This window comes from Protomyctophum bolini (assembly GCF_963924005.1).
Source record: "Protomyctophum bolini genome assembly, chromosome: 18".
Classification (NCBI taxonomy): domain Eukaryota; kingdom Metazoa; phylum Chordata; class Actinopteri; order Myctophiformes; family Myctophidae; genus Protomyctophum; species Protomyctophum bolini.
Window position 1 is genome coordinate 2,405,479 of NC_137879.1, and position 25,000 is coordinate 2,430,478.

At 44.3% G+C, this 25,000-nt stretch overlaps 1 protein-coding gene across 5 annotated transcripts in view; it reads right to left on the minus strand.

Moving 5' to 3' along the window:
* Positions 1-5,091: 5,091 nt before the first annotated feature.
* qki2 (QKI, KH domain containing, RNA binding 2) overlaps positions 5,092-25,000 on the minus strand; it is a 44,245-nt gene continuing 24,336 nt past the window's right edge. Inside the window, exons 4-8 of one of the 5 annotated variants that reach the window (XR_013965783.1) lie at positions 24,784-24,927; positions 17,545-17,632; positions 15,927-16,250; positions 12,397-14,111; positions 5,092-7,371 (exon numbers count right to left, since the gene is read on the minus strand). Coding sequence is in view for 4 of the 5 variants with exons in the window: in XM_080789466.1 (XP_080645592.1) it covers positions 7,349-7,371; positions 12,397-12,471; positions 15,927-16,250; positions 17,545-17,632; positions 24,784-24,927 (654 nt within the window). In the remaining variant the exon portion in view is untranslated. Of the gene's footprint in view, positions 7,372-10,801; positions 14,112-15,926; positions 16,251-17,544; positions 17,633-24,783; positions 24,928-25,000 lie in introns of those variants that run through there. The other 4 variants (XM_080789466.1, XM_080789467.1, XM_080789469.1 and 1 more) reach the window with 4 other exon arrangements.

Here is a 25,000-nt window from a genome sequence, read left to right on the forward strand (position 1 = left end):
ACTAAGCACAATGTGCTATCGGGAAACATGTCTTTGTAAAACTATTCTGATATAGTTTATATTCTTTACCTTTTACCTTCTACACAGTATACTGAGTTTTGTAGTATTTCCAGAAGGAAGGAGCCAGTATTCCATGTTCTATACTCAGTATTTCATCATGTTATTCTCAGTATATCTACTCAGTATTTCATGTTATTCTCAGTCAGAGCCAGTATTTCTACTCAGTATTCCATGTTATTCTCAGTATTTCTACTCAGTATTCCATGTTATTCTCAGTCAGAGCCAAGTAGTTTCCCACAGTTGTTGCTCTATTGGGAAACATGCCATATAATATTAAGTTACCCGAGTCCTCATGAATACCATGTTGACAATAGTGTGCACTGTATTATTATACAATGTGATACAAAACACATTTGTTCGTGTAGCTCTTAATTATACCATTTGGCCATGATGGATTATGACAATTGAACCAACCGTGGAGGGGGGCACAAAATAAAACACTTTAATTTATACTGTGAGGAATTAAGTGCCACTTGCACAATTATTCTTCACTTTCAAGTGGAGAGAATGGTTTCCTCAGTCGAATTTATGGGGTTCCACTAGCTCTGGTCCATAGCTCTAATGCTCTGATTCCATAGCTCTAATGCTCTGGTTCCATAGATCTAATGCTCTGGTTCCATAGCTCTAATGCTCTGATTCCATAGCTCTAATGCTCTGATTCCATAGCTCTAATGCTCTGCTCCATAGCTCTAATGCTCCGATTCCATAGCTCTAATGCTCTGATTCCATAGCTCTAATGCTCTGATTCCATAGCTCTAATGCTACTGGTCCATAGCTATAATGCTACTGGTCCATAGCTCTAATGCTACTGGTCCATAGCTCTAATGCTACTGTTCCATAGCTCTAATGCTACTGTTCCATAGCTCTAATGCTACTGGTCCATAGCTCTAATGCTACTGGTCCATAGCTCTAATGCTACTGATCCATAGCTCTAATGCTCTGGTCCATAGCTCTAATGCTACTGGTCCATAGCTCTAATGCTACTGGTCCATAGCTCTAATGCTCTGATCCATAGCTCTAATGCTACTGGTCCATAGCTCTAATGCTACTGGTCCATAGCTATAATGCTACTGGTCCATAGCTCTAATGCTACTGGTCCATAGCTCTAATGCTACTGGTCCATAGCTCTAATGCTCTGACCCATAGCTCTAATGCTACTGGTCCATAGCTCTAATGCGTTGAATTTAGAGCTATGTGTTACTCTCAACTTCCGCCGCTCGCATGAATGCAGACCAGCCTCTCGTCTTTAGCGTAAATAAAAAGAACGTTTTTGCTACTCACCAAAACAAAGGCGGGGGTTGTGTCAATCGAAAGCCTACTTTCCTTAGTGGGAGCACTCTGAGCCCCCCCCCCCCTCACCCACGGTGGTGGTACCACCGTACCGGTCTGTGTGGATCCTCTTCCAGTGGTTCTGTTGGTCGGTGGTACCAACGTACCGGTCCGTACCGGAGTGTGTTATAAAGAGAGTGTGGATGATTAGTATGCAAGAGAAGAAAAGCTGACTTGCATCGACAGTGAATCAGTGAGTGCACACAGAGAAAAAGCGACAAAGTTTGGTTAGTTTTTATTGACATCTAATAAAAGTGTGTTTTAAAATGGCTGTCCAAAATACAAAGAGCTATTCAACACATAACAGCTCCCGTCGTTCCAACACACACATCTTAATGGGTTTATTCTTTTTTATTCTCAGACACACGAGTATTTTGTTTTTGTTTTTTTAAAGAAACCCAAAGCAGAGACGTCTATCATTAAAGTGGTTAATTATATAAATCACAGGAGAGGTCACAGTTAGTATAAACGCCCATATTTGGCACAGAATAGTTAGATTAATAATCATACAGTTAATCACCGCGGCACGCGCACTGGAGGACACCGGAGTACTGAAGTATCTGTACTTTGCTACTTGAGTATTTGTGTGTGTGTGTGTGTTTTAATTACTTCTACTCAACTATAAATTTCAAAGGCAATCCATGACTAGACAGTGAATTAAACCACTCGAGTCCCTTTTTCAAATACAGTGGAAACATATAGCTGATCTACAAGCTCACCACGTGTCCTGAATCCTGATGCAACGAGTTGTGAGCTTGTATACATCTGCTATATTCACCGACATTGAAAGACCCTTGTACTTTTTGCCACGTGTACTTTTTTAATCTTTTAAATTAAATGCTTCGTATTTTTAGATTTTAATACTTTTAAATCAAGCACTGTCTATACAGTCCTTTACCTTCACTATACAGTCCTTTACCTTCGAGAACAGATTAGACTGAGTTAAACTGTCACTATAGCGTCAGTGGAGTCTTTGTCCCCCACGGTGACCCGAGTACTGCGGTGGATTACTGGTCTGTGTGTCCCCCAAAGTACTGGTCTGTGTCCCCCCCCACAGTACTGGTCTGTGTGTCCCTCACAGTACTGGTCTGTGTCCCCTCACAGTACTGGTCTGTGTCCCCCAAAGTACTGGTCCGTGTCCCCCCAAAGTACTGGTCTGTGTCCCCCAAAGTACTGGTCTGTGTCCCCTCACAGTACTGGTCTGTGTCCCCCAAAGTACTGGTCTGTGTCCCCCAAAGTACTGGTCCGTGTCCCCCCAAAGTACTGGTCTGTGTCCCCCAAAGTACTGGTCTGTGTCCCCTCACAGTACTGGTCTGTGTCCCCCAAAGTACTGGTCTGTGTCCCCACACAGTACTGGTCTGTGTGTCCCTCACAGTACTGGTCTGTGTCCCCTCACAGTACTGGTCTGTGTCCCCCAAAGTACTGGTCCGTGTCCCCCCAAAGTACTGGTCTGTGTCCCCCAAAGTACTGGTCTGTGTCCCCTCACAGTACTGGTCTGTGTCCCCCAAAGTACTGGTCTGTGTCCCCCAAAGTACTGGTCCGTGTGTCCCCAAAGTACTGGTCTGTGTCCCCCCAAAGTACTGGTCTGTGTCCCCCTCACAGTACTGGTCTGTGTCCCCCCAAAGTACTGGTCCGTGTCCCCACACAGTACTGGTCTGTGTCCCCCACACAGTACTGGTCTGTGTCCCCCAAAGTACTGGTCCGTGTCCCCCCAAAGTACTGGTCTGTGTCCCCCCAAAGTACTGGTCTGTGTCCCCCCAAAGTACTGGTCTGTGTCCCCCTCACAGTACTGGTCTGTGTCCCCCCAAAGTACTGGTCTGTGTCCCCACACAGTACTGGTCTGTGTCCCCCACACAGTCCTGGTCTGTGTCCCCCATGTGTCCCCCCCACAGTGCTGGTCTTGTCCTCCACGTGCGCGTGCGTACAGAGAAAGGCACAGAAGGTAATAAGCAAACACAGTCCTCACAAAAAAGGCTCGAGTTAAAATGGAGAACATTGGGAAAAAAGTCCAGTATCTCAGGAAACAAACACATCTCAGCAAAATGTAAAAGGTTATACAGAAGATTACGTTATGCATGGATGGATGGATGGCACGGATGGTGTTTTTAAACACGCAACAATACAAGTCGTTAAAGGTATACGTAGATAGATATGTATGTATGTGCATCAAATTAGTCTCCGCAATAAGGCATGTGTTGTTCTTATCTGAAAAGGTCATTTAATGTTATTTTCTTTTTTCCACGTATAAAATAGAATATAAAAATACAATATAAACTTGTTACAGAAGATGTTATGCATATTCCCATCGTTTTCGTTCTTTTGTTCATTTTTTTGTTAATTTTTTTTACGTTTTGTTCTATAAGGCACACCAAAAAAAAACAACGACCAAACCGCGCAACGACCGGTGAATCAATCTCAGGTACAAAAGCAACAAAACAAACGCACCCCGTGGCCGTGGGAGGCCTATGGCGGTCACAGTGGACACACATGCAAATAAACACATACAAAATGTATCTCCCTATAAATCAACACAAACAGAACGACCAAAGTAAAGAAAAACAACACATAATATATATATATATAGTAACACTGTAGTGAGGACCCAGGCCTCGCTCTCCAGTCAAAGACGTCGTTAACTGGACACCCATATTATTATTATTATATGGCTGAAATATATGCTTCAAATACTGGAACGCACCGCTTCTCAACGCCCGGTCCGATCCGGGGACCCCCATGCGGTCCAAATGGAACCTTATAGAATATAGAGCGTCGCAGACAGTCCCATGATGACGAGCGGCCCGGAAGAGAATTTCTCATCCAGTTTTTCCCCCATAGACGTTTCATAAAGTATTTATTTAAAGTCCTGTAAAGCCTCCTACAAAGACAACTAGGGACAGTAACAAATCATGACAATAAACACAATTTTTTTGGGGGGGCCAAACAAATAATTAGAAAGAAGATGAACAACGTTTCTTCTTTCTAATTATGTGTTCGGCCCCCAAAAAGACTTGGACCGCTGGGTGGTCCCTGGGGACCGATGGGTGGTCCCGGGGCCGCTGGGTGGTCCAGGGGCCGCTGGGTGGTCCCCGGAACCCTACGTTGAGAGACAATGCCTTTTAATGCACTTTTCCGTTCAGTTGAGCCACCTTTTGGCACTAAATATAAAGAACACTATATATACTGTATATTCACACAATAAACATGTCAATTCAATCAATCAATCAATTATTCCTATTAGGTTTTGTAACATTAATCTGTTATATTATTGTTATAATAAATAAAGGCACTGTTTCGTTGTACGCTCTTTACTCGTTGCATAATATTCTGTAGGAACACTCTGTAGTGCACACTAGTGCACACTCTGTAGTGCGCACACTATGTAGTGCGCACACTGTAGTGCGCACACTATGTAGTGCGCACACTCTGTAGTGCGCACACTCTGTAGTGCGCACACTATGTAGTGCGCACACTCTGTAGTGCGCACACTCTGTAGTGCGCACACTATGTAGTGCGCACACTATGTGGTGCGCACACTATGTGGTGCACACACTATGTAGTGCACACACTATGTAGTGCGCACAATATGCAGTGCGCACACTCTGTAGTGCGCACACTCTGTAGTGCGCACACTATGTAGTGCGCACACTATGTAGTGCGCACACTATGTAGTGCGCACACTATGTAGTGCACACACTATGTAGTGCACACACTATGTAGTGCGCACACTCTGTAGTGCACACACTATGTAGTGCGCACACTATGTAACGCGCACACTCTGTAGTGCGCACACTATGTAGTGCGCACACTCTGTAGTGCGCACACTATGTAGTGCACACACTATGTAGTGCACACACTCTGTAGTGCACACACTCTGTAGTGCAAGAGGAAGGCAATCTGCTACACTTTAGACACGAGGGCTCGAAGAATCTCCCAGCGTGCGTGCGTGTGCGTGCGCGCGCTCAGGTGGGACATACATCTGTGCGTGTCGGAGCGTTACCGGAGAAGAGGAGTCGAGGTATATGACGATGAACATGAGATGGTTACATAACGTAACGTGTAACGGTGACTCTTTAAGGCTTTCCTGCTGCAACGCTCACAGTCAGGGATATCTTGGCTTTTTTTTTCATTCATTTCATTTCATTCTACTGAGATATTCTTTCTAAGATATACACATCGTTGCCTGTCGGGCAAAGCAGACCTATTGCGTCCGTGTTTTAACTTCCTGTGTTTTCCCGTGAATTAACCCATTCTGAACGGGAACCCATGTTGGTGTTAGCATCATGTTATGCTTTAGCTATTGAAAAATAGCAGATCTACAAGCTCATAGCGCGCCACCGAGTGGCGCGCTACGAGCTTGTAGGTCTGCTATTTTTTGAAAAATCGAATAACGACTGACATTTTTTAGAATCTGATCTCAGGTCAGAATGGGTTAATCAGACCAGTGTGTGTCCAGTGGAAACCTCGTATGAATCTGATCTCAGGTCAGAATGGGTTAATGAACGCATCCGAAATAGCAGATCTACAAGCTCGAAGCTAATATTTTTTACAAGTTTTGCCACCCGACAGCAACGACATACTATGATATACTATGTCTAATAGTAAATATATATATATATTATATATATATTCACTCACTGAGTGCTGTTGCCACATTGAGTTTCCACCCGGCTAGTTAGCATTCCTCCTGCTGTAAATCCCAGCGGAGGCGCTAGCTGCTAGTTAGCATTCCTCCTGCTGTAAAAGCCAGCGGAGGCGCTGCTAGCTGCAAGCTAACAACGTGATAGAACGCGACCGACGAACGCCGACAAAACACAGAATAATATATAAGCACAACTCAAATACACAGAAAATCAAAAACCCCTAAAAAAAAAACAGGCATTTTAGAGTTTAGTGCTCGCGAAGGAGGAGGATAACATAACATGGAGGATAAGTTATAATTATCATCGTGATGTATCAGTGGAGTTATACCACGCCGTTAGCATATAGTCCTTCATTAATGTGGTTGTCGTCGTTGTCACCATGGTGACCACTGGGGGCAGTGGTGGACAGGGAATGAACTACGTTAACTTGAGAAATGAACTAGTGTATTCTTTTGGGATACTTTATGACTTTCACGCAAATACATTTCAAAGTCATTCAAAATTAAGGGGGGAAAAAAATGAAAAGTAGCCTACTATGATTTAACCATTTAAAGCCGATGTTTTAATTCAGTGGGCCTTAAATAGCTGATCTACAAGCTTGCGTTGTTGGCGTGGTGAGCTTGATCAGCCCCCTTTAGACCTTCTGGGGGGGGTTTGGGGGACGGATGCGTCCCTGTAGCCTAGCGGACGAGTCACGGTGGACACAACAATCTACTGGCTGTGTGGGAATTGGGTCGGAAGCGATCGGGAAAAACGAAAAATGGGAAACGACTCAATTTCTTGTTTGTTTTGACAGTGGGTTGGGAATGACAGCTTCTGAAACTAGTTGTTCTCAAACTCTTCTACATCAGGGACCCCGCCCCCCCCCCACCACCCCTCCCCCCGAAGTGGTCCGCATTTTAGGCCACGGACCCCCCAGAACTCCAAGAGCGTACAAACGGAACCAAACGGACCCCGAACCAAAAACGGACCGGCTCCATTGTAACGCTCTCAGAGTTATTATAGACCTCGGAAAAGGGTCCATTTGGTTGGACGGGGACTCTCTGGAACCCCCAGGGGAGGAGGGGGGGGGGGGGGAAGAAAGGCACGATCGGCTCGGACTCGGTTGATTTGTCGGGTCCCACGTGACGGCTGTCCCTCTCCGGATTGGCTGGCTGTTCCCATTGCGCAGTAGCAGTAGTATGGTCTCTGGTTGGCTTGACTGATGGGGGGAGGAGGAGATTGGCTGGGGGGCCGGTGTGGTGTGGAGCGGGGCCAATGGCAGGCAGAGATGGGCGGGTTCACCAGTGCGGGCGGAGTAAAGGTCAGAAGGTCAAGGGTCATGGGTTAGTTGCCGTGGCAGCTAGAGTTAGAAGAAGAGGGACGAGACAGACGAGGAGAAAAAACACAAAGTAAAAAATAAAAACAGAAGAAGAAGAAGAAGAAGGAGAAGAAGAAGGAGAAGAAGAAGAAGGAGAAGAAGAAGAGAGGAAAGGAACATAAAACAGGAAGGGGGGGGACAGAAAACAAAAGAAAGACAGAAAACAAAGATAGAAGAGAGATTAGTTTCAGCTAGTGGCGTCAGGGTGATAATCATTACAGCATCTACCGCAGTCTCACAGTGGGAGGGGGGGCGGGGGGCGGGGGGGGGGGAGGATGGCGCGCGTTTTAAGAACGTGCCTTTTTTTTTTGTTATATACTTTGTGGCAATTAATGCTCGGCACGTTTTCTCCGAATTATAACCGCCTTGTTTTTTAGCGGCCATGTGTCTCCGTTCTTGTTGGTGTGCGTGCCTGCACGTCGGGGAAGGCCTTCAGAAGCGCCGCATGTAGCATGTAGCATGTAGCATTTAGCATGTAGCATTTAGCATGTAGCATTCAATCCTTCCTCACGTCAGCCACCGAAGGCTGACGTGAGGAATGGCCGTGTGTAATATCTATGCTCATTTCGGCTTTTTTGAAGGTCGGCCCTTGTTTCTTTGGGGTGGGTGGTGGTGGGTGGTGATGGTTTAGTCGGGGGTCCCCCTCCTACTGCGTAGAACTGCTGCCGCACAGTGAAATCCTCTGGCGGAGATAGAACTCCTCAGGAAAGCGTTTGCACACATAATAGAACCAAATGGAGACGAACGAACGGACGAACGAACGACGGGTCCATTTGGTTTCCATTTGCACGCTTATTTCGCCCCCCCGCTCGAGTTAAATCAACGCTATATGGATTTGATTGTGCACAGTGATTACTATTCATGCTAGCTGGGCTATAAACACCTGGCACAGACAAAGACACCAAAAAAACCATGGAACGAACGGAGGAGAGGAAAACATAGCATGTTTTCTCGTGTAAGAGAAGAGCGGTTTGTTTGTGGGTTTTATCCCCCTCTATAAAAGAGAGGCTGACAGGCTCTAATTCCCACCGTGACAAATTAGAGCTAATGTTTAGCAGCAGGCAAACAATCTGGACGATTAAGTTGAGTCAAAGGTTTTATAGATTATGATGCTGTGGCTCCAACGGCAACATGAGGTTATTAGAAGAACAAAAATAAATAAAACCGCACCTAAGGAGGAGAACGCTACGGTAGAAATAATAAACACTAAAAGCAGAAGAGGGGCCAAATAAATGTAAAGGAAAACAAACAAAGTTGATGAGGTGGTTAAAAAGATGGTGATTTGTTTTTGTTGTTTTTTTAGACGGAATTAAGAAATATAATAATAATAATTATTATCATCAACAGACATTTGTTTCTATAAACTATATACGTCAATGATTTAGAGGCGTTGGGTTGCTTTAGAGATTTGTTTTTCAATATTCAAACTTTATTGCCTTTCATAGAGATTTTTTGTATTTTCTTCAGTTCTTTCCGTTGCACTCACTTTGTACACAACATGAGCGCCACTGATCATAAAACACACACAACAAACTAGAGCTAGGATATGTTCTCTTTCTATTGCATACACAGTCACGAGGCCAGAGAGAAACACAATAAAACAAAAAACAAAAGAAAAATGGAGAGAGGGACACCTTTTTCTGTTTTTATATAAATACATATAAAGAGTACAGTACTGTATCCTCCTCTACTGCTAAACTGTACCGCTGGAAGCTTATACATGGATACTCTTTACCTATAAAAAGTATAATGTAAAAATGGAATAAAAGAACGGTCACAGGGGGAAAAAAAGGGAAAAAATCCTTCCGCGTCGATTAAAAACGAATCAAACGCGGAGGGATTTTTTTTTCTCTTTTCTCACCGCGTACGTATTTTTCCGACCGACCTTAAGTTCAGAAACTCAAAAAAAACAAAAACGTAAAAGCACTTATAATAAAATCCTCAACATCCCTATTTACAAAATGTACTTTTTGCGGCTAAATACACACATATCATAATATTATAGCATCAGCACCACTCCCACTAAATGCATATATTTTTTTAAACTCTTCTTTACTCGTGTGTGAAGGATGTAAACAACAGCCCCGTCAGTCCAGTCCCGGTGGGCGTTTGTGATAATAAGACAACAACAGACTAAATAAAGTATTATCATATAATAATAATAATAATAATAATCATGTATTATAAAAGAGCTTAAAGAACACAGAATTCAGTAGTAAGTCACACACTATGCTGCTTTTAGTATATAGGTTTGGAAGAGAAAAATTACTAACAAACAAAGAAAAAAGAAATAAAGATTTTTCTCATCAAGTAAAAACCGTCTTTAAAAATAGCTTTTTCAAGTCTTACCGCTATATTTGAGATGGACACAAAACGAGGATAAAAGTTTATCAAAATAAAAGGAAAAATCAACCTATTTTTATTTTGTTGCTTCCATGGAATGATAAAGAGGATCTGAATGATTACGTTAACGAACGTCTTCGCTCGTCTCCTCAACCTGTCCTCGTAGAATCGATCCTCACTAAAACGATACAATGGCACCATTTTTGTCCACTCGCTTCTGTGTGGGGCCGCCGTGTGTGAGTGGACAGTTCAGAAAGAAACCCCGCCCACCTGTGACGTCATCGACGGGGCCAATCCAAACTAATAGAAAACAGCAAACGTTTTGTTTTTCTATTCCACAGGGAAGTTTACAGCGTGCCATAATGGAAGCCATCGTTCTCACGTTAATTAAAAGAACAACATTATCTTAATTAAACCATTTCATGGCTGTGTTTTACGAGCACTAAGTGAGGACCGTTTTTTACAACGAGGATAGGTTGAAAAAAACGTGCGTTTTAAAGTCGTCCTTTAAACCGTTGTTGGCGTATACAGGTCGAGAAGGCAAAACGAGGAGAAAAGAGGAGGAAAAAACACACAAAAAAAGGCTTCAGTCAGTCAGTCAGTCACAAGGAGAGTGTCACATGGATGTAATGACCCGTTCTTAATTGAGAGGGCTCCGCCCCACAGGCATTCTGCTGCAATCTAATTGGTGGGCAGAGAGCCCCCTCCTCCTCCTCCGAGGCCAGTCATTCTCATGGAACTGTGCTATCATTGAGACCAATCTGTTTCACATTATATCTCCACCAAATCAGTGTGTGTGACCTTTTGTTTAAGCCATTCTGAACGGGAACCCGTTTTAGGTGTTAGAATCATGTCGTGCTTTAGCTATTGAAAAATAGCAGATCTACAAGCTCATAGCGCGCCACCGAGTGGCGCGCTACGAGCTTGTAGGTCTGCTATTTTTGAAAAAATCAAAGAACGACTGACATTTTTAGAATCTGATCTCAGGTCAGAATGGGTTAATCAGACCAGTGTGTGTGTCCAGTGGAAACCTCGTGTGAATCTGATCTCAGGTCAGAATGGGTTAACATGTCTGACCATGGCGAGCGTGGTGCTTTCGGCGCGCACGCCGCACACGCACACACACAGTATGTAAAACTGTCACTGGTTCACACACGCACGCACACACACACCACGCATCACGTGTGCATGTGCAGTGCACACAGATCATGCACGGGTACTTACGCACATATACACAGGAATGCAGCCTTTCGCGACACCCACACACACACACACACACACACACACACACACACACACCCACACACACACACACACACACACACACACACACACACACACACACACACACACACACACACACCCACACACACACACCCACACACACACACACACACACACACAACACGTGCGCATGTACACACAGATCATGCACGGTCGGGGAACTCGCGCGCACACACACACAGGAATGCAGCCATTCAGACAGTCGCACGCGCACACACACACACACACACAAACACACACACACACACACACACACAGGTTTGTATTACTTATACTTGCGAGGACGTTCAGCGTTTTTAGGAAGGCATTGGAAATAGCCGGACAATAAGCCGATAAAATAACAACTGTACGAGAGCTCGTACTGTACACGGCGTCTGTTATTCTGGCGGGTTGACGTCTCGTCACTCGCCAGCGTATGAAGTAGGGAAATCACTGAAACCACCAACGCCCTAAAACTAACCTCGGAAAAACCAGTTTCATGTCAACGTCCGTTATGTATTTATTTATTTATTCAGCGTTTGAGCCACGACGGAAACACCGTCTGACGACATTTAACCCGTTTTAGGTGTTAGCATTATGTCCTGCTTTAGCTATTTAAAAATAGCAGATCTACAAGCTCGTAGCGCGCCGGCCTGCTATTCTTTTTTTTTATCGAAGAACGACTGACATATAGAAACACGGCTTTTTCAGAAAACTGTCAGGACGTAGAAGACATTTTTTAGAATCTGATCTCAGGTCAGAGTGAAAACTGTCAGGATGTAGAAGACATTTTTTAGAATCTGATCTCAGGTCAGAATGAAAACTGTCAGGGTGTAGAAGACATTCTTTAGAATCTGATCTCAGGTCAGAATGGAAAACTGTCAGGACGTAGAAGACATTTTTTAGAATCTGATCTCAGGTCAGAATGGGTTAAGCCTCTCAGACCCAAAACTATAACAATATGTTATTGTTGACACACAACAACGTTGATCAAAAACTAACAGTTCTTCTACATTCTCTAATTGTTTATAGACATTAACTCTTCAGAGAGCGTATGAAATGAAACCAAATTGGACCCATTTCATTTTAACGCTCTAGTAAAAGATCTAAACGATCTAACATTTTTAACCACAAACCTTTTCTTTGTGAGAACTTCATCCATTTCTACACATTCTACTGCATAGTATACTTTTGGGTCCTCACAAGTATAGTAATACAAACAAACACACACACACACAACACAACACGCGCACGCACACACACACACACAACACACACACACACACAACACGCACACACACACAACACGCGCAAACACAACACACACACACACACACACACACACGCACACGCACACACGCACACACGTACGCACGCATTGTGTCCGGTGCTCTAACTAACCTCTGTCTGCGGCCACTACCCTTTGGTAAGGATGGAGCCTCATGTCGTGCCGTCGAACCTTAGCCGCCATGGCGCCTGCTCACGCGGCAGAGCGCCAAAACAGAGCACACATCACACAACGAGAGGTTACTTGATTGGACAAGGGAGGTTCTAGAGCCCGACCCAGTGACCCAATGATGACCCGCGGATGATGATGGACCGATGTCTGGACCGCAACGACGTCGGTCGTTATTCGACAGGTTTTTGTTTGTTTTCTCCTTCTCCCTACACACACTAACGGCGGCTATACCGTAAGCCGCGGTGGCGGTGCGTCCCCGATCGAATGCCGCGAGAGAATTAACTTATACTGACGTTTTGCAAACATTTTCAAAGAAATAGCAGATCTACGAACTCACTGTGTGTCGCAAGTTCAACACACTGCGAGTTTGTAAATCAGCTATTTTTTGTTTGTTTTATATATATCTTTCAATAACGGCTTAAGTGGTTATATACTATATTATATATAAAAAAGGTTCCGTTTGCGTTTATCAATCAATTGTTTTTTTAGGTTATTTAGATCTAAAGCTTTTCAAATTGATTTTGAAGTTTTGCACTTTGATGATGTGGTCAAAACGTCTGTACAACAGAGGTGGTCTAGAAGGACTCTTCCTCGCCGAAAAAAAACACAAAAAAATCGTGGTCCAGCGTGTCATGGCATGGGTCGGTCTCTAGACAGGACAGCAGGTTGTATCACCATCACACAGCCAACCCAGAACACAACAACACACAACACAACACAACACATATTCATCTACACACCGTCAGCATAACCAGGCTTTTGCTACAGACTTTAAGACAGTGGTTATCAAACCTTTTTCACGTCAAGGACCCCCAGAAATGATATGCAATCTGCCGCCGACACCCCTCAGAAAATATGTTGTTCCAAGGACCCCCCCCCCCCCCCCACACACCCCCCAGAAGCAAAGATTTGAGTTCAAAATGTTCGCTCTGAAAGAAGCTCCAAGGCAAAAAAAGGTTGTAAATAAACCACTGATTTAAGGCTTAAAGAGTGAAAATAACAAACACATTAAGGGTCTATATATTTAAGAGCTATAATGTCTACTCTTTCTGTGTGGACATCGATCTACGCTAAGCTATATATATGTTTACTCTGAGAAGGTGAACTTTGTCCACTAGTTTCATCATAGACTCTCAACCTTAAAGGTTGCTTCATAAAAAAACACACAAACAAACAAACAGTGCTATCATTACTGATAAAAATGTTAACTAGAAAAAAGGGCAGCATCACAGTTAACACGAAGCTGAAGCCATTATAGTGTTAGACACATTACGCTACCACACGCCGCAGCGCTAACAACGCTAGCTAGCTAGCCGACACCGTACGCTAATAAATAGATTAAATCACAACGGCGGCTTTGTGAAGAGAAGAAGGAATGGACATTAAAAACCCACTAAAAAGTAGAAAAACAAAAAAAAACAAGAGAGAAAAACAAAAGAAGAACGTGGTCAACAACAAATCTGTCATCCTAATAAAGTATAAAAGGACATTTTCAGTGTTTCCGCTATAATATAATAATAATAATAATAATAATAATAATAATAATAATAGTAAGGTCAGGCACATGTCGGGGGATTCTCTGCCAAAGCCAGTCCATGTGTGTGTGTGTGTGGGGAGGTGTGTGATATCATTTAGCCTTTGGTTGGGAATGCCATACCTGTTGGAACAACACAGAGAGAAAGGAACGGTTAGTGGTGGAAAATATAAACGTTAAAATACATTTACTAGAAGGTCTTCTAAATCCTGACAGTTATCTGAAAAAACTATGTTTCTAAGGAAAGGAAAGGTACTATGTTTACCCAGGGTAACTGGACTAAGGAAAGGAAAGGTACTATGTTTACCCTGCAGGGTAACTGGACTAAGGAAAGGAAAGGTACTATGTTTACCCAGGGTAACTGGACTAAGCTCAAGAACTTGTTTACAGCCAGGACCTTCCGATATCAAGACCGCTCCGCAAACCGTTCGGTCACCGCTGCCTAATACTAATAGGTACTAATAGTCATACTGGTGCTCATGGCCACATATACAGTAGGTGGGTGAACACGGACATTGCTGTTCCTTGGAGTGGTTGCACCACTCAAAAATACTAAAGAAACAAGCTTTTTTGCCGCGTGCGTGCACGGCACGCGCTAGCTAGCGCACACTATAGCCGACTCATAAACGGCCTGGTGAAGGTTGTTCTGTGTTGCTTTTTTTACACAACAGTTGCAGAAGCAAAACAGAGATTGGAGAAACAACAGCCTGTCGTCACTTGAAAAGCATCCTTTCCTTTAATGAGTGCGTAATGAGGGCTGTGTGTGAAGGCCCGTCTCACATGAACACATGGCTGAGACATTCCCTCTGGGTTCACAGAAGACATTCTTTAACAGGGCGTTCTGTTCTGTTCTGCTCCGGCTCTGGTCCAGTTCCTCTGCATCATCACAACATGTGCAGCGAACGCTGGACGCTCACCAACTCCATTACGCTGAAATATGTTTAGCGTATGAAAGTGCTTGGAGTTTCATTCCACTACACATTACTGTACTTTTGACGCCACTACCTCTCTAGGAATGATTATTATTATTATTATTTTTTTTAATATATTTTTTATCCCACGATTCTGTAACCCATTTTTCACCCCTGTGTCAATCATCTAATGTGATCCTGGGCTCTACACACCCTCCGCCAACCTAGTCCCCATGTATGGGGGACAAGGAGAGACCAACCTAGTCCCCATATATGGGGGACAAGGGGAGACCAACCTAGTCCCCATATATGGGGGACAAGGGGAGACCAACCTAGTCCCCATATATGGGGGACAAGGGGAGACCAACCTAGTCCCCATATATGGGGGACAAGGGGAGACCAACCTAGTCCCCATATATGGGGGACAAGGGGAGAGCAACGGACTTGAACTCATGCTTCCTTCATGCCTGAGTGTCCAAGTTGTTCCTTTACACCTGACAGGGGGGAGTTTCCCTGGTTGGACGTCGTAGCGCGTGGAAGGAACACGTTATTCCAACCAGTTCCTTTCCCCCACCATCAGGCGCCCCGGCTGGCCAGGGGGAGGCAGTTTAGTGAAAACAGTCTGATATTTTCTTTTTGTACTATAGTCTATAGGGTACTGACCTATAGGGTACTGGCCTATAGGGTACTGGCCTATAGGCTCCACAGGGTACTGACCTATAGTCTATAGGGTACTGACCTATAGGGTACTGACCTACAGGGTACTGACGGTACTGACCTATAGGGTCCACAGGGTACTGACGGTACTGACCTATAGGGTACTGACCTATAGTCTCCATAGGGTACTCCAGGATGGAGGGCGTCAGGGTGTAAGGGTACTGACCTATAGGGTACTGACCTATAGTCTCCATAGGGTACTCCAGGATGGAGGGCGTCAGGGTGTAAGGGTACTGACCTATAGGGTACTGACCTATAGTCTCCATAGGGTACTCCAGGATGGAGGGCGTCAGGGTGTAAGGGTACTGACCTATAGGGTACTGACCTATAGTCTCCATAGGGTACTCCAGGATGGAGGGCGTCAGGGTGTAAGGGTACTCGTAGGGCGTGTAGATGATGCCGCTCTCGGGCCCGGTCTGCTGCATCAGCGCCGCGTGGTGCGGGTTCCCGCCCGGCATGAGGGCGGAGCTCTGGATCTGGCGAATCAGAGGCATGAGCTGCGGCGACATGGACGACATGGAGGTGGGGGCGGGGCTGCGCTGCATCTGCTGCATGACGGGGGAGTGGCCCGTGAGCATCCTGGGAGCGCCCTGGAGGCCCTGGGGCGACGCCAGGCTGAACGTCATGGTGTGGGCTGCACGCACACGCACACGCACATGTACACGCATGCACACGCACACGCACGCACACATGCACACGCACGCACGCATACACACACACACACACACACACACACACACACACACGCACACACACAATACAAATACAAAATTCATCTTTAAAATCAAGTTAACCCATTCTGACCTGAGATCAGATTCATACGAGGTTTCCACCGGACACACACTGGTCTGATTAACCCATTCTGACCTGAGATCAGATTCTAAAAATGTCAGTCGTTCTTCGATTTTTCAAAAATAGCAGACCTACAAGCTCATAGCGCGCCACTCGGTGGCGCGCTACGAGCTTGTAGATCTGCTGTTTTTCAATAGCTAAAGCATGACATGATGCTAACACCAAAACGGGTTCCCGTACAGAATGGGTTAAAAGAACACCTTCTGTAAACCATACTGCAGTAACCCTGGGAAAATAATAATTCAAATGTATAATTTGTTGACAGTGATTTTTTTTGCTATGTTTTTCTTTGTTTTTTTTATTTCTCCTATGTTTTTTATTTCTTATTTTATATTTTATTTTACTATGTTTTATTTTGAGTTAGTGTTTGTAAACAATTGTAAGTATTGCCTTTGTTTAAATGTTAAACGTTTGTCTGTGTCGGACCCCAGGAAGACTAGCTTTTGTCAAGGCAAAAGCTAATGGGGATCCTTATAAACAATAAACAATAAACACACATACATGCACACATACGCAAACACACACAAAAAGGGAGGAGAGGGGACAAGAAAAATAAAAAAACTGTCTATTTCAGTGGTTCTCAAACCAGTGGCCCGAGGACCACCAGTGGTCCTTGAGGGGGTTCCAGCTGGTCCCTATAGCTATAAATGATGGGGAGTTGAGTTACCAAATGGACCCTTATAGATCTTTAGCTCTTGAGCGCTCTCAAGAGTTAAAATATTGTTAGACATCTGCATTACTTAATTTACAAGAAGTCTACACAATTGTAGAGAATGTAGAAGAATTGCTATTTTGATCCTGTTATCTCTCCTAATGGTACCACTTCATAAATACAGCATGGAATTGTCTTATCCAGCGACAACATAATATTCTTTAATCTTGGGTCTGAGAGGCTAAATGTCATCAAATGGTGGTTCCGTGGCTCAAATGCTGGATAAATAACGGGCCTCGATATGAAAATGGTTTAAACCACTGGTCTGTGTAAGAAACACAAACAGAGCTATCATCCACATTAGATACAGTAGACCCTGTGTTTCCAGAGATGATGTAATCAGCAGTGACGATGTCATCCTTACGTGTCTTGATGTTGGCGTCTCTGTAGGTTCCGTTCAGAATGGCCAGCTCCATCAGCTGCATCTTCTTTAGGCTGTCCTCCCCCTCCGCCTGAATGCACACACACGCACACACACACACACACACACGCACACGCACAGACAAAGACAGAGTATGGGGTCAGACTCCCATTGGCTTACCGAGGGGTCGAGGGACAACATAGCCAAAGCATTTCCGTGGATCCATTGGTCCCCATGAACTATAGACGATCTGCAAGCTGACGACACATTGTGAGCTTGTAGATCGACAACAATGTATAGATCGACAATCACGCTTCAAGAAGAGTTTCCTTCACCCTTTTTACTACAAGCAGCAAAATGTCAACAGCACCAACCGTGCTGCAGTGGGTCATAGGTCATAGGTCGTAGGTCATAGTAACCATGTACGAGACACGAGACAGGCACATCATTTACATCTCCCAAAGTTCCGTACTGGTCTGTGTCAGTTCTCCATCAGATACTGGTCTGTGTCAGTTCTCCATCAGATACTGGTCTGTGTCAGTTCTCCATCAGATACTGGTCTGTGTCAGTTCTCCATCAGATACTGGTCTGTGTCAGTTCTCCATCAGATACTGGTCTGTGTCAGTTCTCCATCAGATACTGGTCTGTGTCAGTTCTCCATCAGATACTGGTCTGTGTCAGTTCTCCATCAGATACTGGTCTGTGTCAGTTCTCCATCAGATACTGGTCTGTGTCAGTTCTCCATCAGATACAGGGGGGCCCAGCTATGGAACACCTATACAGCAATCTCATCAAATTATACTTCATTAAAAAATGTCAAACATAAGTTTAGGACCCACTTAATTGACCAGATCAATTAATTATTATTTATTTGTATCATCTATTCTTTTCTCTAATCAAGTAGATAACCAAAAAATATAATCATGTTCTTGTTGTGTTTTTGTTTTGTTGTTTTGATCATGTTTTATTATACTGCAATCATTCTCTACAATGTTTCATTATAATCTACATAGGTAGAGGCCTCGTATAAGCCCCGCCCCTTGGGTTTTTTGCCCCAGCCTAGCACTTTTACCCTTCTTATTTATATGTTCCCTGTGTTGTTTTTATACTGTGCTGAATAAACCAGTAAGACGCGCAAACGCGGGAAGCGAACGCAGCTCGTACATATTTGGGTTTTGGACGTATAGCTGCTTTGGGGACTCCTTATATGGTTATGGCTGGGTCATGGTGACGTAATCACTCAGCTCCATATATGGGCACAAAAGCGGGACAGACACACACACAGACAGACACACAGACAGACACACAGACAGACATGATCTGCTAGGTCTCATAGTAAGTGCTCACTGCATTCGCAATAAATACAAAAAATACATGAAGAATAAGAACACAGGTTAGGGTGAGGCTTAGACACTAGACATGTACTATAGCTTATCAGGTCAGCTAGTTTCACACTAGCTGTTTACAACAAAGTATAAAACGGTTATAAAACTGAGCGCACGCATGCACACACACGCACGCACGCAGAGAGACACGCAGCGAGACGATCAGATTCCTCAGCTCCATTTCTCAGCGGTATCAAGTCGTGTCATGGTGGAAACAGGTCCGGTATTGTTCCCATGCGTTTGGAAACGCTCTGTGTCAACATTATGGAAATGTATTCCACGGCTAATTCATTCTAACCTATTCCGTTTTGTTTTTTCTCCTTCTTGTTTTTGTCTTTTCTTGTTAGAAACAGTAGGAGGTGGAACGGCTGCTATTGTTGTTTGTTCCGTTTGGCCTTTGGGTTCAATCGTTGCATTGTTGGCGCCGGTTCTGCGCAGGCAGGTCCCCCCCCCCCCTCCCTCCTCCTCCCCCCTCCCCCCCCCCCCCTCCTCCCCTCCCTCCGGATTTGGTGTCACCCGAGTTAGCGGCTGTGGTGTTTTAAAGTAATGAAGTACATTTACTCAGGTACTGATACTTAATTTTACGGCACGTTATAGACACATACAGTAGAGTATGTCCATTTTTCAATACGTTAAAGTTTAAATTATACTTCTACTCCACCTGCACCTCAGAGGTCAAATACTGTACGCCTAGATTTACTGTTCACAGCAAGGTCGCCCGGGTTACGCTAGCTACTGTATAGCGCTGCCTTGAACTTACACACACATGTATGCACATGCACATGCACGCACACACAAACGCACACACTGACACACACTGACACGCACACCCACACACGCACATTGTTATGCATTCAGTGCTGGCATTAATGTAAATGATGTTAACACATATACACTACAGTACACACAGTAACGACCACACATGTACTGTACCCACAACACACACATTATACACCATTATGTATGCGTTACACGCACACACAGGCGTCAGGCACTCACACACTGCCTCCACTGTTACATGTGTGTGTGTGACTGTGTGTGTGTGTGTGTGTGTGTGTGTGTGTGTGTGTGTGTGTGTGTGTGTGTTGATTTACCAATCAGTAAGTTGTATTAGGTTATGGTCACTCTAATGACCAATCACTGACTGACCTCCATCAGGAATTCGGGCAAATAACAGCAAAAGACAGCAAAAGAAAACGCAAAAATGTCCACACGCGCTGCATGAGTGCATGCGAGAAAGCTCATAAACAAACACACACACTATCATCTTCTGGCTAGGGGAAAAACTGAAGAAATCAAGTAATCATTGAGCTGGGGACCCCCAGGAAGGGACTCTACTTTGAGACAGAGTAATCTATAGTCAGAGAGTGGCGACACTAGCGTTGACTCCCATTGTATAACAATGGCATGCGGAAGTGCTCATTCTATCTCAACGGGATATAGTTCCAGCCAATAGGAGAGCAATGTGTGGAACTATAGCCCATAGCTTATAGCGGCGAGATCAAAGCGTTTCGCTACTCTACAATCTGACCAATCACTGCTCTACCAGACGACCTCACTAGAGGTTAAAGAGGGGGGTCCATACTCCAGTCACAACACCTGTTCTGTGTGTGTGTGTGTGTGTGTGTGTGTGTGTGTGTGTGTGTGTGTGTGTGTGTGTGTGTGTGTGTGTGTGTGTGTGTGTGTGTGTGTGTGTGTGTGTGTGTGTGTGTGTGTGTGTGCGTGCGTGCGTGCGTGCGTGCGTGCGTGCGTGTGTGTGTGTGTGTGAGGTTAAGGTCAGGGCAGAGGTTAAGGTCAGGTAGTTTACGACTGATGTTCGGGGATGGAATTAGAGCTATAGGTTGAGGTTAAAGGTGAAAGCGTTAAAACACTAAACACAGTCAGGTTGAGGTTAGGGTGAAGTTTAAACCACTTAAACACTATAATAATAAAACACTTGGTTGACCCAGCGGAGTACCCCAGGGTTCTATTCTAGACCCCCCCCGCTCCTGTTTTCACCATCTTAAATATCTTGGCCAGAAATAACCAACTCGTGGTGAGCTCGTAGGTCGTGATGTCATCCGAGAGATACTGTATAATATAATATAATATATGTGATCTATTTTCACACCGTAATAAGCCACAATCGACGTGGATGCTGGGGGTGAAAAAGAGAGCACTTAAGTTCTACAACCACCTAAAAGAAAGTGACCTAGATGCACTCCATAACAAGGCACTCACACACAGTGAAACTCTAGAGAGATGCCCCCTCAGCCAGCTGGCCCTGGAACTCCGGGCACAAACACAAACAGAGCCACGAGATAGAAAACCCATTGGACTAAACCAAATTATAAAACAGCAAAGGGAAAACTATCTGACACATTGGAAAGAAGCAACACAAAAGCAGAGTAAACTAGAATGCTATCTGGCCCTAAACAGAGAATACACAGTGGCAGAATACCTGAGCACCGTGACCGACCCAAAACAAAGAAAAATCTTAACTACAGTAGGTACAGACTCAGTGAGCACAGTCTCGCGATGGAGAAAGGCCGTCATAGGCAGACCTGTATCCCGAGAGAAGACAGACTAATATGCACCCACTGCACACTAAACGAAGTGGAAACCGAGCTACACTTCCTAACCATCTGTCCATTGTACCAAGACATCAGAGACACATACTTCCCACAGACCACAGACCAACCACACACAAAACATGACCAATGACAAAAAAACTCCCATATCTGCTGGGCGAAGTACAACAATGTACAAAACACAGCAGCAAGATTTGTGAGTTGCTGTGATAGGAGAAGGATATCAAATGGAACACAACCACCCTAAAGACTAATCATTGTGTATATTCCTGCACTATACATGCATCGAGTGATCTTGGTATATAGAAGTCGATCTATTGAAGATTCTGACCTTCAAAATGTACATCATTTTTGTTTTGATTGTATTGCTGTATCGTTGTATTGTTCTTTCTGCTTTGGCAATGTATAAACGTATGTTTTCTCATGCCAATAAAGCCCTTTGAATTGAAATTGAATTGAAGTGGTTAAAGTTTAGGTTAAGGTAAAGTCTAAAATGTAGTTTAAAGCCCAAACCCCACCAGAGGGTCTCGATGCGATGCGACCATATCCACTGGTTTAGCGATTTGCATCATGGTGACATACAGTATCACACCGCAGAGACAACGCTAAAACCGCCTTGACCCTTTGGTGTGGTCAGGGCTTTGGGCTGAGTTCTAAAGTTTAGGTGAGGGTAAAAGTCCATAGACACACTAGGGGCTGTATTTTGCGTGTCTTTTAAGTACCAGGTCGTATTCCCTATAAACTTGAGTAAACTAAAGACCTGGAGGCGTGATCAATGCCATTTGGCTATTCTGAGTGGCCAAAGAGCATTGATCACGCCTCCAGGTCTTTAGTTTACTCAAGTTATAGGGAATAAGACCTGGTACTTAAAAGACACGCAAAATACAGCCCTAGGGCTTTAAGCAACTAGTGACCTCGTTGGTACTAGTTGACTAGTTGATTAAAATAAAAATAAAAATAAAGATTATTCCGTCCTGTTTTTTGTACACCTCAATATCAGGTAGATTATAGTTATGGTCACCAATACAGTACACAGTTTTGAAATGTACAAATATTATTAACAAAAAGAAGAAAAAATAACCGTATAGTTTGTGTTAAAGGGTAAAAGTTTATAGTTATGTGTGTAAGTCACGATTAGGGCAGCGTTTAGGAAATGAATGTATAGTCGAAGGAAATCAGTCAAATGACCTCACAAGTTTGACCATTCAAGAATGTGTGTGTGTGTGTGTGTATGCATGCATGGGTTCACAACATTCAAGAATTGTCACTCTCTTCATGCGAGAGGATTTGTGTGTGTGTGTGTGTGTGTGTGTGTCTGTGTGTGAGTAGGTGGCTTACAGAATGTGAGAAATGTTGAGGAGCGCAATCAAATGTTCTCTAAAGAGACCAGGGGGTGTGTGTGTGTGTGTGTGTGTGTGTGTGTGTGTGTGTGTGTGTGTGTGTATTGTGTGTGTGTAGGGGGGGTGAAAACTGTAGCCAGTCTCTGGGAATGAAGCAGAGTTGTGAAGAAGTGAGAAAAGAGGGAGTGATGGAGTGGAGAGGAGAGGAGAGGAGAGGAGAGGAGAGGAGAGGAGAGGAGAGGAGAGGAGAGGAGAGGAGAGGAGAGGAGAGGAGAGGAGAGGAGAGGAGAGGAGAGGAGAGGAACAGAGTGGCCATTCATTCGCGCAGCCTTTCAAACAACCCCATGGTAACCATGGAAACCCCTTTATGTGTGTGTTCCCTAATTACCCTAACCCCTTACACTCTCTCTCTCGCTCGCTCTCACACACACACACACACACACACACACATAGGATCACACACACACACACACACACACCCCTGCGATCCTCTACACGCACTAGCATGGACTATAGCGTGTGCGCGCACATGCATACCAACACCTCTCCGCTCCGTGTGGTCACATGCACGCTTCAGTACAGCCGTGGATTTAAGAAGTGAGTGTTGTTGATTTCCTCGACGAAAACTATGACGAAAAAGATGTTCGTCGACTACTGCGACTTTTTCACTGGCGAAAATGTAACGGAAACTAAATGAAAACTATACGCTATGATGACTAAAACTTAGACTAAAATGTCAGGAAGGGACTATAGTGGAGATCCTGCAGTATAAGTCATTTTTACACTTGGTTTGCATGCTGAAAATGGCAGATCTACAAGCTCACACAACGCGTCGCAGCGTGACGCGCTGTGAAGCTTGTCGATCTGCTATTTTCAGCAAGTGTATAAAATCAGCCATTATGACGACATCACGGCTCGCCCCAAACACATTCTAGTCGACTAAATCGACTGTGGATTTAGTCGACTGAAACTAGACTAACAACGAAAACATTCCGCGTGACTGAAATGTGACTAAAACTAAATGAAAACTGTTCTAAATCAACACCGTTTCAGAACCACATTTTATACACTCCAAATAACTGATCTGAACTGACAGCTTGAAGATCAGTTCTGAACTGACAGCTTGTAGATCAGTGATTGTACTCCAGTCTGTATAGTACGATTGTGACGAACCTGCTAAATAAAACCACGAGAGGAGAGTTTAACCCCTTTTGGTGTTGGCATTACGCTATGCTTTAGCTTTTGAAAAAAATAGCAGATCTACAAGCTCATAGCTTGTAGATCTCTGCTATTTTTTGAAGAATCGTGAAAAGTGACATGAAAGTGTTTTGAGAACGACTGACAGAAAAACACAGCTTTTTCAAGAAAACAGTCAGGATTCAGAAGACATTTGCAGAAGAACCGTTCCCAAAAGAGGAAAGTTTAAAAAAGAGCAGCGGATGGTGAGTTTGGAAAAATACACTCTTGAGAATCTGATGAAACGCCAGCCGTCTGCAGAGCGGCTTTCAAAATGCCCCCCGCAGAGACGAGAATGAACTATAGGGCGGCGCCATATCGCTTCCCGTTGGAACGGCCCTTTACTGTGAGTGGTGGAGAAGTATACAGTACAGCGCCCACGCCCACTCGTTGTGTAGAACAGTGATACGGCGTCCAATAGCAGAGGTGGCTACGATCGATCGATTGATCGATCGGATTGATCCACGCAAAAAAACACCTTGAACACATTCGCTACTGTACGGTGGGTGTACTGTACTGTACTGTACTGTAACTGTACTGTAACTGTACTGTAACTGTACTGTAACTGTACTGTAACTGTACTGTAACGTACTGTACTGTACTGTACTGTACTGTACTGTACTGTACTGTACTGTAACTGTACTGTACTGTGTGTACTGTACTGTACTGTACTGTACTGTAACTGTACTGTACTGTACTGTGTGTACTCACGGCTGGGATGAGCAGCTTCTTGACCTCGGCCGTGGCTCTCTGCAGTTTGACCTGAGCTCTGTTGTGTGTGTCTTCCACCGTTATGAGGACATGGAGGTCCTCACTGAGATGCTCCCAGTTGGGTTTCCCTCTGTTCAGCTCCTCCTAAAACACACACACACACACACACACACACACACACACACACACACACACACAGGGGTTAGGGTTACTATAC